The 16501-nt window shown below is 36.8% G+C and overlaps 1 protein-coding gene across 1 annotated transcript; it reads left to right on the forward strand.

Moving 5' to 3' along the window:
• The first annotated feature begins 4955 nt into the window (after positions 1–4955).
• Positions 4956–16054, forward strand: LOC111150111 (lin-7 homolog C, crumbs cell polarity complex component). Its single transcript, XM_022507465.1, has 5 exons — positions 4956–5011; positions 8390–8508; positions 9006–9077; positions 11043–11252; positions 12094–16054. Exons 1-5 carry the CDS (start codon positions 4975–4977, stop codon positions 12247–12249), a joined length of 594 nt encoding a protein of 197 aa, XP_022363173.1. The 5' UTR covers positions 4956–4974; the 3' UTR covers positions 12250–16054.
• The last annotated feature ends 447 nt before the right edge of the window (positions 16055–16501 follow it).

The following is a 16501-nucleotide window of genomic DNA, read 5'->3' on the forward strand; positions in this document are numbered from 1 at the left end:
AACTGTTGAGTAGACAAAGCTTTTCCTATAAAGCAAAATGCCTTGGCTTGGGTTTGGTTGGATTTGCAGAATGACTCTTGCTTATAGCTCAAAGATTTCTTTCACAGCCTAATGTAAAAAGCAAGGGCATGTTTGTTTTACTTGATTTTTCTCTGTAAAGTGAGGATTTCCTCGGCTATATGGGCCCTCTTTAAAGGGCCCTTTCAGTTGGAAGTTTCCTTCTCTGCCTGCTTATTTCTACTAAGCATATTTTTGGCAGCCCTGACACAATGTTTATGTCCTGTAAGTAGAGGTCAGCTAGTAGTGAAAACTTCCTGTGCTACCATAAGTCCTTTTCCTTGGCCTGGGTACTTTGTTATTTGCCATGCTTTGTCCACAATTTGGCAGCACCACTACCCACTCTACGTGACAAATGACATCATTGCTATAATGAGAATTCCAAGCAGCACCACTGGATCAAAGCCCATCTGTGTGCCTGCTCCCACACTTGACAAAACAAATTCCAAATTCATTCAGCATGCCGGTGCCATTTAGTCACTGTGACATATCCCAAATTTTGGACTCTGTGCAAAAACCAATCTGTGCCCACAAAATTAATCATGGAACACATTTTATGACGTTTGACAACAACTTAAAAGGTTCTCATCTCTGGCAGGTGGCTCTGCCAATCTGCAAGTATGTGCATGACAAATTCTGAACAATATATTATGTGGCTGAAAATATATCATGCAGGATGCACACCCTGGAGAGAACCAGAATGAGTCCAAACAATCCTGAGGTCTGTCTCAGGGATACATAAGCCAGACTGCTGTCTTGTGAAGGAAGGATGATGGCCCCAGGTACACACAGAAAGCCAAAGAAAAGGCAACAGCTCGTGTGCCAGTAAATGCTGAGAACATTGGCACAATCGCCTGTGTTGGCAGGACCAAGAGTTTGAGATGGCTAATTTAAGCGACAAGATCCTGGCAAACAGATTTATTTAGGGCAAGGGTGCGTCAGAAAGATGCCAGAAAAATACATCAATCTGTGCCTTTACATGTACTGTAGAGTGATGATGAGACAGTTGACATTAAAAAAGTAAACCCTTACACTTTAATATAATCTGCAGCTCATCCTAACAATAAGTAGGGTTTTACTTTCGATCTCTGGTACTCCACGATGGGGTTTTATGTTTCACCTGAGATCTTCAATCAAGAAAATATTTCTTCAACAGGTGTTCTTGAAGAGATTTCCCCATATGGTTGTGCTGAATTGATGAGACTAGTGTTTTTATATATTGTTTCATTTATTTAAACATGTAGGCTATTTCACATTTGACAATATCTTTCACTTCAAATAAAGGAAGTCACTGATCTGAAATTTTACTTTACTGAGGAGCATATTACAGGGACTCTATTAGAAAAAGAAAGACAATGGGGATTTTAGTAGTACTGGTAGAACTCTTCGTTTAAGAGCAATATTTTACTCTGTACTAAGACATAACTGTTTTTACATATCTATTCTGTACAGTAGTGCTTATTTGTGTATAGTTCAACTGGCAATAAAACAATAAAATGTGAAAAAAAATAGTAAGACTTTCCGCTTGGTGTGTCTGGCTTCCTCATGTTACTTTCCATGTTCCATTTTCCCTCTCTAGACAGCCTCCTACCCCCAATTTTCCCCACCTACTCCCTTCTTCTTTGACTTGATGCTGTCTTAGTGCATTGTATTTGCAATGTCTTGGGTTAGGAATGCTTTCATAACCTGGCAACCTACTTAGGATTTTAATTCCTCATATGAAGAAAAATTTGCATAATTTAGCTTTCACTGGGATTTGTCTCCACTCAGAGTTCCTATTCTGAGTCTTCCTTTCCACCTCTGAGGCAGAAAATAATATGAGGAAGCAACAGGTAAAGAGTTCTTCCACAGGAAGAGCAACTTCTTGATTAAGAAGTGAGTCTTAATAACCTGATGAGTCAATAACCTGATAGAGGCATAAAACTCAAAACAGCTCTATGCTGTTTTGTGCTCACAATTGCCTCCTTTGGGACACAGGGCAGCAATCAGTCCTCTCTTCTGGAAAGTGAAGAAGCTGGAGACTCTAGTCTCTCAACTCCAGTAGTCAGGGAATTGTGAATTACAGAGTGGGATTTTAGGGGATCTCTCCTTACACAAATACTGATTCTTTTATTTTGTGCATTGAGTACAAATGGATTGTTAATTGATTCATATTTTCCCTGCTCAGGAGCTACTAAAACCTTTTTCTTTCTTTCCTATGCTTAAATAATTAGTGATCTATAACTTATCTGATTCCTAATTCTTAGAATATGACTTTTCAATCTTTTTATTTTCTCTGAAAACTTATAGGATTTTCTACTTATCCCTGGAATTCTGGAATTTTATGATGATTAAGTATGTTAAGAAATTACCAAGGATGAGGTGCCTGGGTGGGTCAGTCGGTTGAGCATCTAAATCTTGGTTTCAGCTCAGGTCATGATCTCAGGGTCCTGAGATCGAGACCCGAATCATCAGTCATCGGGCTCCCCACTCAGCAAGGAGTTGCTTCCCCCCACCTTTGCCCTTCCCCTACTCTATCTCTCAAATAAATAAATTTACCCCTACTCTCTCTCTCTCTCAAATAAATAATATTTAAAAAAAAAAAAAAAGGAAGAAGAAATTACCAAGGACAAGGAAAGAATCACCCAAAAGGAGCAAACAATACCTGGTCCCAGCTACTGAGAATTGTTCCTGGTCCTGCCAATCAAAACAGAATCACATAATTCATGGGGCATGGGGTAAAGAACTTAGAATGGTATTGACTCAACAGTGGGACATAATTAGCTCTATACTAAAGGCTGTACTGGTTCCACTTAACAAAGCTTAAAATCAAGCCTCCAAGGACAAAATTGTTTTCAAGTATCCTATCTGCATTTCAAAACAAATCTCAAAAATATTCATAGGGATACAAAAATATCCAGCACCCACAATGCCTGGCATTATAGATAGATATAGATAATCTATCTCTCTCTCTATATATATATATATCTCACTGGTCATGAAAGAAACAGGAAATTATGAGTCATAATGAAGAGAAAAATCAGTCTATAGAAACAGTGCCAGAAATAGCAAAGATGACAGAATTAAAATAGAAACATTAAAATTGTCATTATAATTGCATTCTATATGTTCAAGAAGCTTTGGGAAAGATTGGGCATGGTAAGGATGGACATGGGAAATGTAGAAAAACACACACACCCTTAAATCTTAACTGCTACAGATAAAATCTATCACCTCTGAAGTGAAAAATGAACCACTAATACTAAGAGAATGTTAGATGTCAAAATAAGGAAACAGAAATTTTTGAGAAAACAAAATGAATAGAGCATTAGTGAGCTGTAAGACAGTGTCATACAATGGAATGTACACGAATGTAGGCTCCCCAAAGGAGAGGAGCTGGAGGATGGGGGAAAAGAAAATATTTGAAGAAATAAGGGCAATGTCTGCATTTGTCTTGTTCCATGAGGCATTCTCAGTGCCTAGCAAGACACCTGGTAGACACTAGACATTCAGCAAACATTTCTTGAATATATTTGTGGCATAACAATGAGTAAAAGATAATCACATGAGTGCTACTGCAGGATATAAGGACTATCAGGGACCAAGGAAGAACACCTTGAAGAGAGGGAAGCTTAGTAAAAAGTGGAAATTCTTCAGCAGACCAGGAGGATGGGTTCAGTTTGAAGGTGTATAACATGGTTTGGAGAATTAGAGGAGATGAGCAAGGCCCTTCTCTATAAGAACAACGTAAGTGAAGACTTGGAAGCAAGAATAAACATGGTTTTGAATATATCACCCTGACTGGAGGGGTGGTTACACTCGAGGGATAATGAGAAATGAGATTAGATGGTTAACTTTTAAGTGTCAGAGTATGCAAGTCTTTAGAAATGGGAAATGGGGGTTAAGGGAGGAACCATTGAAAGTTTCTGAAGAGAAACCTTTAATGAAGAAATCAGGGTTCAAGGGGAAAAGAGCCTAATGATGACATTCATGATGGATTAAAAGAAAACATTATACTTGAATGGAACGAGTGGGCAGGACATAACCAGGAAGTTGTTAAAACAATCCTATCATGAAGTGTTGAAAACTTGTATATGAAAGCACCTAACACAGTAACAGCAGAGCCTATGGCTTAAATGAATGTCAGTGTGATCTAAATATTGAGCAAATTAATATTCCATTTAAATTAAGTACTAGGTTTTTTTCCTTGGTTCATTAATTTTCAGAAGCGGTCCTAAGAATCTGCAATGCATTAAGAAAATTTACTTCATATTTCATTTACGTAAGACTTGGGATCAGCTTTTTTTAATTGTTCTTTTGTGGTGCACCAAAGTGCCTTGTTCTCTTGCTCGCCAGGTGTTTCATGCTTTTTTGTACTTTCCATCCTTACTCTCAAACAGATTTGCAGGGAAGATTCGTGACTTGATTTTTAAAATTAAAGGGATGCTGCCACAAAAAGAGAATTTATCCCGTTACACACGTTGTCACCGAATCCCAAAGTTTAAGAGTGGAAAAGAGCTTCGAGATAGGCCCTTTCGTCTCACAGACAGGGAAACTGAGGCCAAAAGAGATTAAGTAAGCAGTCCAGACTCATACAGCTATTTCTGGTCAAACCAGGACAAGAAGCCAGACTTCACTTGGAGCCAAAAGTTTCAAGCTAGTGGGACAAGGCTTGAGTCCGAGGCAGACAGCAAGAGTCAGGAAAGGTGCTTCTTCACCTTCGGAGACTGGGGAATCAGCTAGCCTCGGTACCGCTTAATAACCTGCGTAAGACCATCGCCAAGATCCCTGCTCCTATATCGCCCCCACTACCCTCAGAGCCTCCGCTCCTAGTCTCGCGATACTGTCAATCCGTCGCCTTCCAGCTCCCGCTAAGCCCCGCCTCTCCACCGCACCCTATGTCGTCATTTCCTGTGGGTCTGCAGGCAAAGGGAGAAGATGGCGGCGTTGGGGGAACCTGTGCGGCTGGAGAGGGGTGAGTACGGCCGAGGCCGAGACCGAGGTGGGCGGCGGGAGTGAAAGAGTGCCGTATTGCCGGAGGGGAGGAGGGACGACCCAGGTTTCGAGATCTGGATCCAGGCTGTCCCTGTCGCCGAAGTCGCTGCGCCTGGCCCCTGGGAGGGCGCTTGTGGTCCCTTGATTGATACTCAGACCCCTGCTCTGTTCACATGGACTATGCCGGGGCACCGTACAGTTAAACACCACCTGTCCGCGTTCGCATACACATGCCGCACACGCGCTCCTTGGGTGCGCACGGCAGACGGGGCGCCCAGTAGCAAACATCACAAGCCCAGCTGGGACCAGCTGCACTCACTGGCTTTATTTATGCACGCACAAGTCCGGTGTCGCCGCCTTCACTCACACATCGCAGACATCCCGGACACACAGCGCATTTACCACAGAATCCATATTTACGCACGAACTCCGACTTTATTTTTAACCACGGCCTCACTTGTGTTTGTTTTGGGCGACTTCCTGGCTTTGGTGCCCCTCCCAAGTACGGAGAAGGTGCTTTAAAAACCATCCTGCTGATTAGGTCTTGGGAAGAAGGTTACATAACTAGTTGGAATAGTGGTAGGTTGTAAAATGCCAAGCGTATAGTCTTATTCCCTCTTTACAGATCTTAAAACTGGTAACTGGCTGGTTGCTTGCTTTTTAAAGCAGACTGTCAAAGAGAGTAAAATCTGTTCTGCTGAGTAATTAGATACGGAAGAGCTAGTGACAGTATATGGCTATGCTCCTTTCAGGCTCCTGTTCCATATTTTCAGCATTCCACTCTTTCCTTCCCCAGACCTTTATTTCAAGCATGTCTTTGACACACCAGTATTAGAAGTTATTGGTAAGCGAAAAACAAACATTTTGAGTACTAGTAGTAAACAAAATAAAGGGTGGCGATTCTAAATATCTTCGAAATAATTAACTTTTGCAGTTACACCCTGAATATTAAGTAACTTCTATCCCAAGAAGAAATATATTTTTGGAATTACTGTATTTAGAGAAACCTCTTTCCTCATACCTTCACACAGATGCTCACTTAACATTATTTATTCCTTATGGTGTTCACTATTTGTAAGTCTCTTTATAAATGATACTGTTTCCCTCCTGCCCACCAGACCATTAAAGAATCATTTTTGACAGAAGAGTAGCTACTCTGGGAAGACTTACTAAGTTAGGCCTAAGACTGTGACATCGTCCTCTTGAGCACAAGGGCACTGTGCTTTGAAGGTGGGAACAACTCTGTTCCTTGTGAACAGAGGAGTAGGTGTTTTTCTTTGAAAGCCAGTTGCAGGATTCTAACATGTTGGCGGTCTTTTGTATTTTTAAGTGCAGCACAAAGTGTGAAACTTCACCTCTGGCATTTAGTTTTGGTAGTCATGCCTTTTTTTTTTTTTTCCTTTTTTTCCTTTTTCAGAGTTCTTTTCAGTCCTATAATAGAATGCTCAGCAGCTTAGTAGGATGAATTGCTAGTGGTTGCCATTTAGCAGGATAAGAAAGATTACATCACCTATTTTCTAATTAGAACTCGGTTTAACAAACTATTAGCAAACACTCCCAACAGTCCTACAGTTTAAAATTAATGCATATGATCAAGATCTGAGTGTCTTCTAAATAATCAAAACATGATTCAGTGGAATACATTTAAGTATGTATTGGGTACAGTTTAGGCTCAGTAAAGATTTTTTTGTTAATTCAAAATATTTATGTAACTTACATATCATAACTTTGTAAATTAAAAGAATCCATTAGCCAACAATCTCTATTCACCAGTCATCCTAGGGGTGGGTTATCAGAATGGGGAAAGTCTGATTCCATTGCATTTGATTGACATCATTTTAAGCTTTTATTACCTGAAATTGAAAATCTACTTCTTTTTTCACTATATTTATTCCTAGTTTTGCAGTTGCATACACAAAGAAGGCCATATTAATTCTATAAGGAAAAAGTTTCAGACTTGTGGTATAGTACAAAGTTTAGAGCTTTTTCCTTTCAGAAGGAGGCAAAGAATAATAAAGTAATATGTACTCTAGCCCCCTGGGGTACAAAAACATTTAAGAAAAAAAAAATAGAGTCAGTTACTAATAGTGTTTTAAACATGACTCTGAGTCTTCTTATAAAAGATTTTACTTATTTATTTGAGAGAGGGGGGAGCACAGCACGGGGGCAAGTGTTGAGGGGGGTGAGACAAAGAGAAAGGGAGAGGTAGACTCCCTGCTGAGTACAGCACCTGACCCAAGGCTCTTCCCAAGACCCAGAGATCATGACCTGAGCCTAAGGCAGATGCTCAACTGACTGAGCCACCCAGGAGCCCCAATATAACTGAATCTTGTAACATTTCTTAATTTTCATAAAATACTCTCACACTTCCCAATGAGAATTTCCTAACATGCTTAATATATTTGTGTAAATGTGTACAACCCCTTAATATTTCTTGTGATTAATTGACATCCAGGTAACTTAACATTTATGCTTGCTACATGTCAGACATGTATTTTTTTGGTTTTGTCAGGTAAGTCATTTTTTGTTTTTTTTGTTTTGTTTTGTTTTGTTTTTTTTGTTTTGTCAGGTAAGTCTTACAGGAAAGTACTGTTACTTCCATTTTACAGCAGAAACACTGAGACACAGACATTAAGTAACTTGCCCAAGATCACACAGCTAATATTGAGGCCAGATTGACAAGACTTTTTATTTTTCTATTTTGTAAACATATGTATTTGATTGAGCCTATCTTAATTAAAATACTGTGTTAATGATTATAAGCTGAAAGCAGACCACAGTTAATTTGTTCCTTTATACCATTGTTTTAACTGTGTCCCTGCCACTAACTGCATCTGTTACTGAATGACTCATATCCACTTATAAATTATAGTTTTCTTTAGGAAGTGAACAGGAATTTCACTAGCACACAGTCCTTGCACTCCTCTGTGCTTTGATGACTAATAATGATAGATAAATTTTTATTGACTAACTAGTTCCAGAAAGAACTGTCAGCATTTTGAAGCAATACAGTTCATGTATCTGTCACATTTGAACACCTGTCCTTTCCTGAGACATTTAGTATTTTATATTCAGTTTTCCTCCATCTTTCAAAGATACTGTTTTTCAGATCTTGTGTGTGCAACATTAGGTTCGTAATTACATAAAAGCTTTCTCAGATTTTGCATTCCCTCCCTCTTAATGTGTGTTCACAACCCTCGTTCCCCCCACCAAACACACAAACTTATGCTCTTACGTTTTGTTTTTTCTCCATATTCTACATTTTTCTGGTTAATCCTTGGGGACTGAATCTTGTTACAAGGCATTTAAAGAATCTTCAGAGAAAATCATCTATCAGTGTTTGTTTGTTTAACTCTAGATATTTGTAGAGCAATTGAGTTACTAGAAAAACTGCAAAGGAGTGGAGAGGTACCACCACAGAAACTTCAGGCTTTACAAAGAGTCCTTCAAAGTGAATTCTGCAATGCTGTAAGAGAGGTAAGTAAATGGTATTAAATTTACCAAAAGCTTGAGTTAATTAGGTATAAGATAATACTGTGAAATTTGGGTTCAGAAGTTCTGAAGAAAACAAACTTTAGAAAAATATTAGAATCTATCCCTCTTCATTTTTTGAAAAAAAATTTTTGTTGAAGTATGGCTAACATATAATGTTACATGAATTTCAGGTGTACAACATGTTGATTCAACAATTCTGTTCATTATTCAGTGTTCACCATAATAAGTGTAGTCATCATCTGTCACCAGACATGTTATTACAATACTAAGATTATATTCCCTATGCTGTACTTTTCATGTCCATATTGATTTTATAACTGGAATTTTGTACCTTTTCATTTTAGGAATTTTTAATAGAAAAACATTTTACCAAGATGGCATAACTTTGCCTAAAACCTGAACATGCTTAATAAATTAACTTAGAACTAAAATGTGGTATATTCTGAGATTTTAAATCATGATGATGTTGGGTTTTACAGGTATATGAACATGTCTACGAGACTGTGGACATCAGTAGCAGTCCTGAAGTGAGAGCTAATGCAACTGCAAAGGTAGTTTTTTTGTGTTTTTTTGTTGTTGTTGTTGTTATTTAGTAAAAGTGAGAGAACTCATCATAAATGAAAGTTTTAAAATATGTAATTATTAGATACTTGAAAGGCTTGTTTTGAAAACTAACATAGAGTATCTTTCCCACACTAAACTTGTCTCACATACAAAGATAAGACATTTTTTATTGGCTTTGCAAGGAATACTTTATCATACAGTTTAGATAATGCATTAAAAATACACTTGCACAAAAATGATAATGCACATGTAATACACAGTTGTTATATATAATATACATATTATGTAAATTTTCATCAAAACTCTGAGGTATATATTATTCTGATTTTATCGGTGAGGAAACATTAGATTAGATTATTTTTCTCAGACCACACAAACAAGGGTCTTCCCTGGTGGTCTAGTGGTTAGGATTCGGCGCTCTCAGACCACACAAACAGCAAAGGGTAGAACTGGGTACTCCTTCAGGTTGCTCTTTGCTTTTCACTTTTACCTTAACTCTGCAAATACAGGGTAATGTTGTTAGTAGGTTACCTCCTCAGAGCTGCATATGGCAGGTTTTATGTGCTTTTCTGTCCCAGTGGTTTCCTCCAATATTTCTAGCACTGACCTCAATGTCTATCATGTTTTGTTAAAATAAATATCAGCATTAGGTGACTTAGATTAGATTTACTCATTAGCAAGTACTTTTGCTTTGTTAGTTACTGGTCCATAAAAGGAAATACTGGATTCTCTGTTGAATATAAACACTTAAACATGTGGATATAGTTTGGAAGGGTGTAAAAAAATGTCTTGTCTCTGTATTTGAGACATTTTGGTGCGACTTGAAAGATACTCTGTTAGTTTTCAAAATAAGCCTATCAGATATCTACCATTTGCTATAAAAGTATAGAAACTTGGCTTGAAATTCCTTAGTTTTATGACCTTCGTGGCTTACTGAATTTCTGGGCCTTAGTTCTGTTATCTAAAACAGATTCTTTCAGACTTGGAACCTAGTGATATTCAATAGATCTTGATTTCCTCCTTCTTCTCCTTCCCATTTTTGCTCATGTACCCTGATCTGTCATGAAAAATGGTACCAGATTACTTCATTACCTTTAAAAGCAGAACGAAGCAAATCTCAACTTTGTGTTAGAATTAATGTGGATTAGTCTAAATTTGAAAGTTTTAAAGAAGATGTGACTTTGTTTCATCTTCTGTGGGATTTTAGTAGTAACTGGGTAGTTAACTAAAGCAACAAAAAATTTCACCGTTATATGTACCCATCTTTTTCTCAGCAGTGAATTATTTAATTTGTCATTTATTATATATTACAGCAGCCCAAATGACTGTGAAAGAACACTTATCTCCTTACAGGTTATTATGTATGTAGGTTGTTGCTTGTACAAAAACTCCTGAAGGAGCCAGGCTCTTGAGCCCAAAGTTCAGGCTGCTGGCATGCTGGGGGAGGAGTTTTCTGTTAAAGTGCTCCAGTGTTCATCAGCCAGGCAAGCCTGCTTGCCTGTTGCTGCTCAAAAGTTCTGGACACTGGGTGGCTGAGTGACCTAATCAATCTTAATACCGCCTACATAGACCCAGGGTGTCTTTCTAGTCATCATCTCTAAAACCCCATGCACTCAGTTTTATCTTCTCCTAACTCCCGGTGAATTTGTGAGCATGCAGACATCAAAAGTAAATAAAAAAAGAGACAAAAAGGGGCATCTGGGTGGCTCAGTCGGTTGAGCATCTGTCTTTGGCTCAGGTCATGATCCCAGGGTCCTGGGATCAAGTCCCGAATCAGGCTCCCCGTCGGCAGGGAGCTTCTCCCTCTGCCATTCCCCCTGTTTGTACTCACGCTCTACCTTCCTGTCAAATGAATAAATATAATCTTTAAAAAATTTAAGAAAATTAAAAAGAGACAAAAGAACTGAAACAAATAAAGTTCACATTTTTAAATATGTAAAATTTTCTTTGAGGCTACTGTGGCTGCATTTGCTGCCAGCGAAGGACATTCTCATCCTCGAGTTGTTGAGCTACCAAAAACAGAAGAAGGCCTTGGATTCAATATTATGGGAGGCAAAGAACAAAACTCTCCAATCTATATATCTCGAATAATTCCAGGTGGAATTGCTGATAGACATGGGGGCCTCAAGCGAGGAGATCAACTCCTTTCTGTTAATGGAGTGGTATGGATGAATTTTATTTCTATTTGTAGTAATGCATTGTAACCACTTGGGGGTATATTTGAGTTATAGAAACAAGATGGTGGGGGTGGGGGAGAACCAAAGAAGCTTTGTAGTTCAGAAATCCCTTAGGAGAATCCTGGGCAGTACTCTTTAGGACACAGATACTTTTTAAGGCATTTTAAGTGTGTTTTGCTGCTTTTCCAATGTAAATTCGCAATGTTTAGTGTGATTTTTATGAAGTAATTAAGCTCTCTAGTAGTTAAGGAAGTACATTAAATTAATAAAAGTCTGCCCTTGTTTTAGTCTTATAGTAGAGCTTTGCTTAATTTACTTCTGACTTAGTGAAATAATAGGGCAAATAAATTGGTATTCGGAGTAATTATTTGGAACTTAAAAACCAGTTCCTGGACTACAAACAATACGATTTTAGCAGAAGATTTCACATGGATTAAAATGATAAAGCCAGGGACGCCTGGGTGGCTCAGTTGGTTAAGCAGCTGCCTTCGGCTCAGGTCATGATCCCAGCGTCCTGGGATCAAGTCCCACATCGGGCTCCTTGCTCATCAGGGAGCCTGCTTCTCCCTCTGCCTCTGCCTGCCATTCTGTCTGCCTGTGCTTGCTCTCTCTCCCTCTCTCTCTCTCTGACAAATAAATAAATAAAATCTTTAAAAAAAAAATAAAAAATAAAATGATAAAGCCAGATTATCTCATAGGTTTGTAGTGTTGAGATGATACATTAAAACTTTTTTACTTATATGTATTGTAAACATTTTGTGTTTTGAGTTACCTAACAAAACCTGAATATTAATTGTATGTGTGTTCATGTCTATTTTTTTCCTAGAGCGTTGAAGGAGAACATCATGAAAAAGCTGTAGAACTGCTGAAAGCAGCTCAGGGAAAGGTTAAATTAGTTGTACGATATACACCCAAGGTCCTGGAAGAAATGGAATCACGCTTTGAAAAAATGAGATCAGCGAAACGCAGGCAACAGACCTAATGCAACTCAAAACTTTATATTCCATTTTGCTTTTAGCTAGAAAAGTTTTACTTGTGACCTACTGATGGCCGCAATGCCAATGATTGTAAAAAAGAAACAGAAACTTCCTGCGAAATCCTCCTTGCCATTTTATAAACACCTATTTTAACATTGTTTGTGGTTCCAGAGATGCATACACTTTTTTCTGACAAGAAAAAGTGAAAGGTGATGAGGGCAATTCTATCCTGCTGTTTTTACAGGCCTTTTTCAAATGCAGATTTTGTCATAAAGTTGTTATAGATTTTTAAAAATGCTTTTTTAATATTAAAATGTACTTTTACATTCTTAATCTTTTTTTAGGAAAAAAAAAGTTTTCTTCATTTGGCTGCTTATTTAAAAATAACTGTTCTCCAATTCTTTTTTTGCTTACTCTACTTTTTTTAACCTGTAAAATTTCTTTACGGTTTTCCAAGAAATTAAACGTTAACAGTCTCAGCTACAGCAGTTCATTACACTATCAGTGTTAACACCACTGCTGCATTTTGTACTTTGAACACACGCATAATATATATAATCAGTGGTAAATCATAACGCAGCAGAGTAGAAGTTTTTTACTTTTATTTAAACATAACATAATGAATATTCATTTATACTGATTTATAAAAGTTTTTAAACTCTGAAATAATCATTGCTAAAATATATATTTCATAATATTTGAGCAGTGAGGCCAGAGGATATAATTTGGTTGTGGGCATTACTGATTATATCTATTTATGTGCAACAACATATCTTAAATTACAAATGCAAAAACAGGTTCAGGTTTCATCTTTTGCAAATTTTTTTAATGCTGTTCATTTTTATTTAAATATATTTCTTACATTTTGGTTTTTCCATTCCTAGAGATGAGCCAATTAGTTCGTTCTGGTAAATAGCAGAAGCAAAATAAAAAACGAATACTCTTAACCTCACTAGCCTCAAGAGTTACACACTCTTAACTAGCTCAACATAGGAATTGGTTTTAAGTAGGAAGAAGATAGAAGGATATACTTAAGATACATAGAAATTATGAGGCGATATATTCATAAGAATCTACAGACTCTTAAGTCAAAATGAGTAGGAACTCATTCATACTGAGATGGTTGAATTCAGAGATGTGATCTTTGATTCAAATGATGGGAATTCTGAGAGATACTTTCATTTGTCCACTGGATGTCACTCTTTAACTGAAAGGCAGCTACTAGTGTAAGAACTATGACTGAGGTCTTTTTCAAGGTGGAAATTAAGAGTTGAAATTCATTTTCAGTCACTACTTATAGGAATGTTTGTATGGTTTTTAAGAATTTAAAGTGACAGATGCTAAAAAGAAGATAATGGGTTGAAATGTATAAGGAACTTATCCTAATTACCGACCCTGTGTAAAAAGTGGGCATTTTGTAACATTCCTTCAGGAAGAATAGAAGTGTATACCTTTTTCTGCATGTTTGTGAGCACTGTGAATCTTAAAAGATTATTCCAGTTTTCAATGATTTTCAGAATAAAAGTCAATCAGCATTGTTATTTATCTTTTAGGTATTGAACACTGGATTGCATGGTTGAATGTGTCTTTAGTCCACTACAAAACGTGCTTGTATTGATAGGATCATGTTGTTAAATTGTGTATTTTCAAAATTAATTGATGTTTTTAAAATGTTGAGACCAAAGTAGTGTAGAATTATGGACTTATTTTAATTTAATTGTAAAATTATTAGAGGTATTTGTTGTAGAGCTTTACATATTAAAGAGAGATATTGGTGCATATAAAAACAGGAATATTATTATGCTCGTATTCTTGCATTACAGGGTAAGTAAATCCTGAAAAATCTTATTTTAGTATAGCTACAGCTGTAGTAGCTTTTAAGGGTGTGTCAACATTTCATTATAAATTATAGCTTCCTGGTTCAGTATCTCAGCTGTTTCAGAACTTTCAGCCAAGTTCAATCTTTTTTGGTGTTGAAACTTAGTAAGTTGAGTAAGCTATTTTTTTTCCTTCTACAGTAATCCACAATCTGTTCATTGTGTGGGTTGGCACTTATTTATAATTCTTAAAATAAAGATAGCTTAAAGGAGCCAAATATAGTAGTTTTGCTTGCTCCTGTTGAGCATGAGTAGCAGTAGTTTGTTTTTGTTAATGCAGTTTTCACAGTGTATCCCGGAATTTTAAATCTTGACCATAGAAAAATACAGTCATTCAGTGGCAAAGATGTACAGTAGTGGTCTAGTATATAGTGAGGGAATGAAGGGAGTTGTCATCTTATAAATAAATGTATGATTCATGAACGTAACTAGGCACATTATATAATAAGTTTTCTTATTTGTAAATTATAAACTACCCAATTTCCATCTATTTTCTTGGTATTTCAAAAGGGGTGGATTCAGTGGTTCTCAACCATTCAGTGGTTCTCGCTGCACATTAGAACACCCTGCAGAGCTTTTAAGAAGTAGCATTACAGGAGTCCCATTCCATACCAAGTAAGTTCAGAATCTTCGAGGGTGCAGCCAGATACTTAATTTTTTAAACTTCCCAGGCAGTTCTAAAGGACATCTAGGGTAGAGAACTACTTGTTTTCCCCTTTATAAAATGCTCTAATTACACTGGATTCTGTTTGGAAGTATCAGAGTAGAATAACTCAAATTACGGCTACCTTTAAGTAGCTGCAAATGTAGTAATTGAGTATCTTCCTTAGTAATTTCTTTAAGAATAAAAGATACTTGGCATTCCTTATTTGGGAAGTAATTACAGTTTATTTTTTATCTTTTTTTTAAATCTGCCAGTAGTTTAAAATTTTAATGTCTGTCATCTTTCTGCCCCTTTTGCCTTTAAACCTTAACAAAAATAAATGTTTATTAGTTGAGAAAGCATGTTTAAAAACTGCAGGTGAGAAATACTGTCATTGATAATTATGTGCTGTCTTCATATGGCCGCTTTATCTGTTAGTATACTAGATTATAATGGCCTGGTTCTTTGGGGTTTGGTGATTCAGATGTGTTTTTAAAAAATCGTTGTCTTCCTCTACTAAATTTTTTAGTTATTTTTCTCAAGTACTTAAGTAGTTTGGCTCAAGTACTTTGTTTACAATTTAAATGAATATTATAGCATTTAATAGAAGAAATGGCTATGGCTTCTCTGAAAAGAATGTCAGCATGACTTGGTGTAGACTTAAAAGAATACATGTTATGAATATTTTATAATGTGGAATGATCACTGAAATATCCAGGACTCTGGTAATTGTATTTCCTGAATAAATGTATGTTTATGAATTTTCTAACTTAAATTTTGTTGTCTCTCCTAACAGTCTGGTGTTTTATACTTTCTATTGTCCAGAATTCCACTAATAGTGTTTCTTCAGTGGTTGTTGTAGTTCTGTAATGGTTAAATAGCGGAGAAAACCAATTTGCCTGCTCATTAATTTTCAAAAACTTCCAAACTAATTTGTACCTGGACTTAGTTTCTAAAAATATCAGCAGATAGTTTGCTTCTACTTTAATTCTTTGGTTTGAGGCAAGGAAATAAGCCCCAAATGGATTTAACACTTTTTCAATAGATGACTTCATTTACCAAGTTAATCCTGATTCTAAAGTTTATTTAAAATAAATTTGTATTATGTTCTATTATTTGGATTTGAAAAAAAAATTGGTATAACTTATACAATAAATGTGTTTCTGAAAGCTCTGTATAAAATAACTTTTACATAAGGTAAAAAGCATAATGTATGGTAGTTACTATTGAGTGAACCTTTGAATTCCTATATTTTGTTTTGACTTTCATAAAATATAACTACAGAAAAAATTCTCTTTTGTTATTTTGAGAGAGGCAGTATGGCATGTGATTGACGGCACAGTGTGTACAGGCTCACTACCCTGGTGTGAATCCCAGACTCGCCATTACTATGTAATCTTAACAGAAATTGCTTCTCTGGGCCTTAGTTCCCTCACCTGTCCTGTGTAATAAGAATGCCTATAACTGGGCATTATCTGTCAAGCCCTGAAAAAGGTACCTGGCGAAGTGAGTGCTATTTTTGTGTCTGCTATTATTTGCATATAAAAGCTTAAGGGAACTTAGTAGTGAAGGAAGACATGTGACCACATAATTAAAATTAGCAAGTTCTTACTTTTTTGATGATGAGGAAACAGCCTTTAAATTATGCTTGAAGGACACCTGGGTGGTTCAGTCAGTTGGGCGTCTTGCCTTCCACTCAGGTCATGATCCCGGCATTCTGGGATCCAGTCCCACATC

The sequence above is a fragment of the Enhydra lutris genome, unplaced genomic scaffold, assembly GCF_002288905.1.
Source record: "Enhydra lutris kenyoni isolate GAN:26980312 unplaced genomic scaffold, ASM228890v2 scaffoldscaffold22, whole genome shotgun sequence".
NCBI lineage: Eukaryota > Metazoa > Chordata > Mammalia > Carnivora > Mustelidae > Enhydra > Enhydra lutris.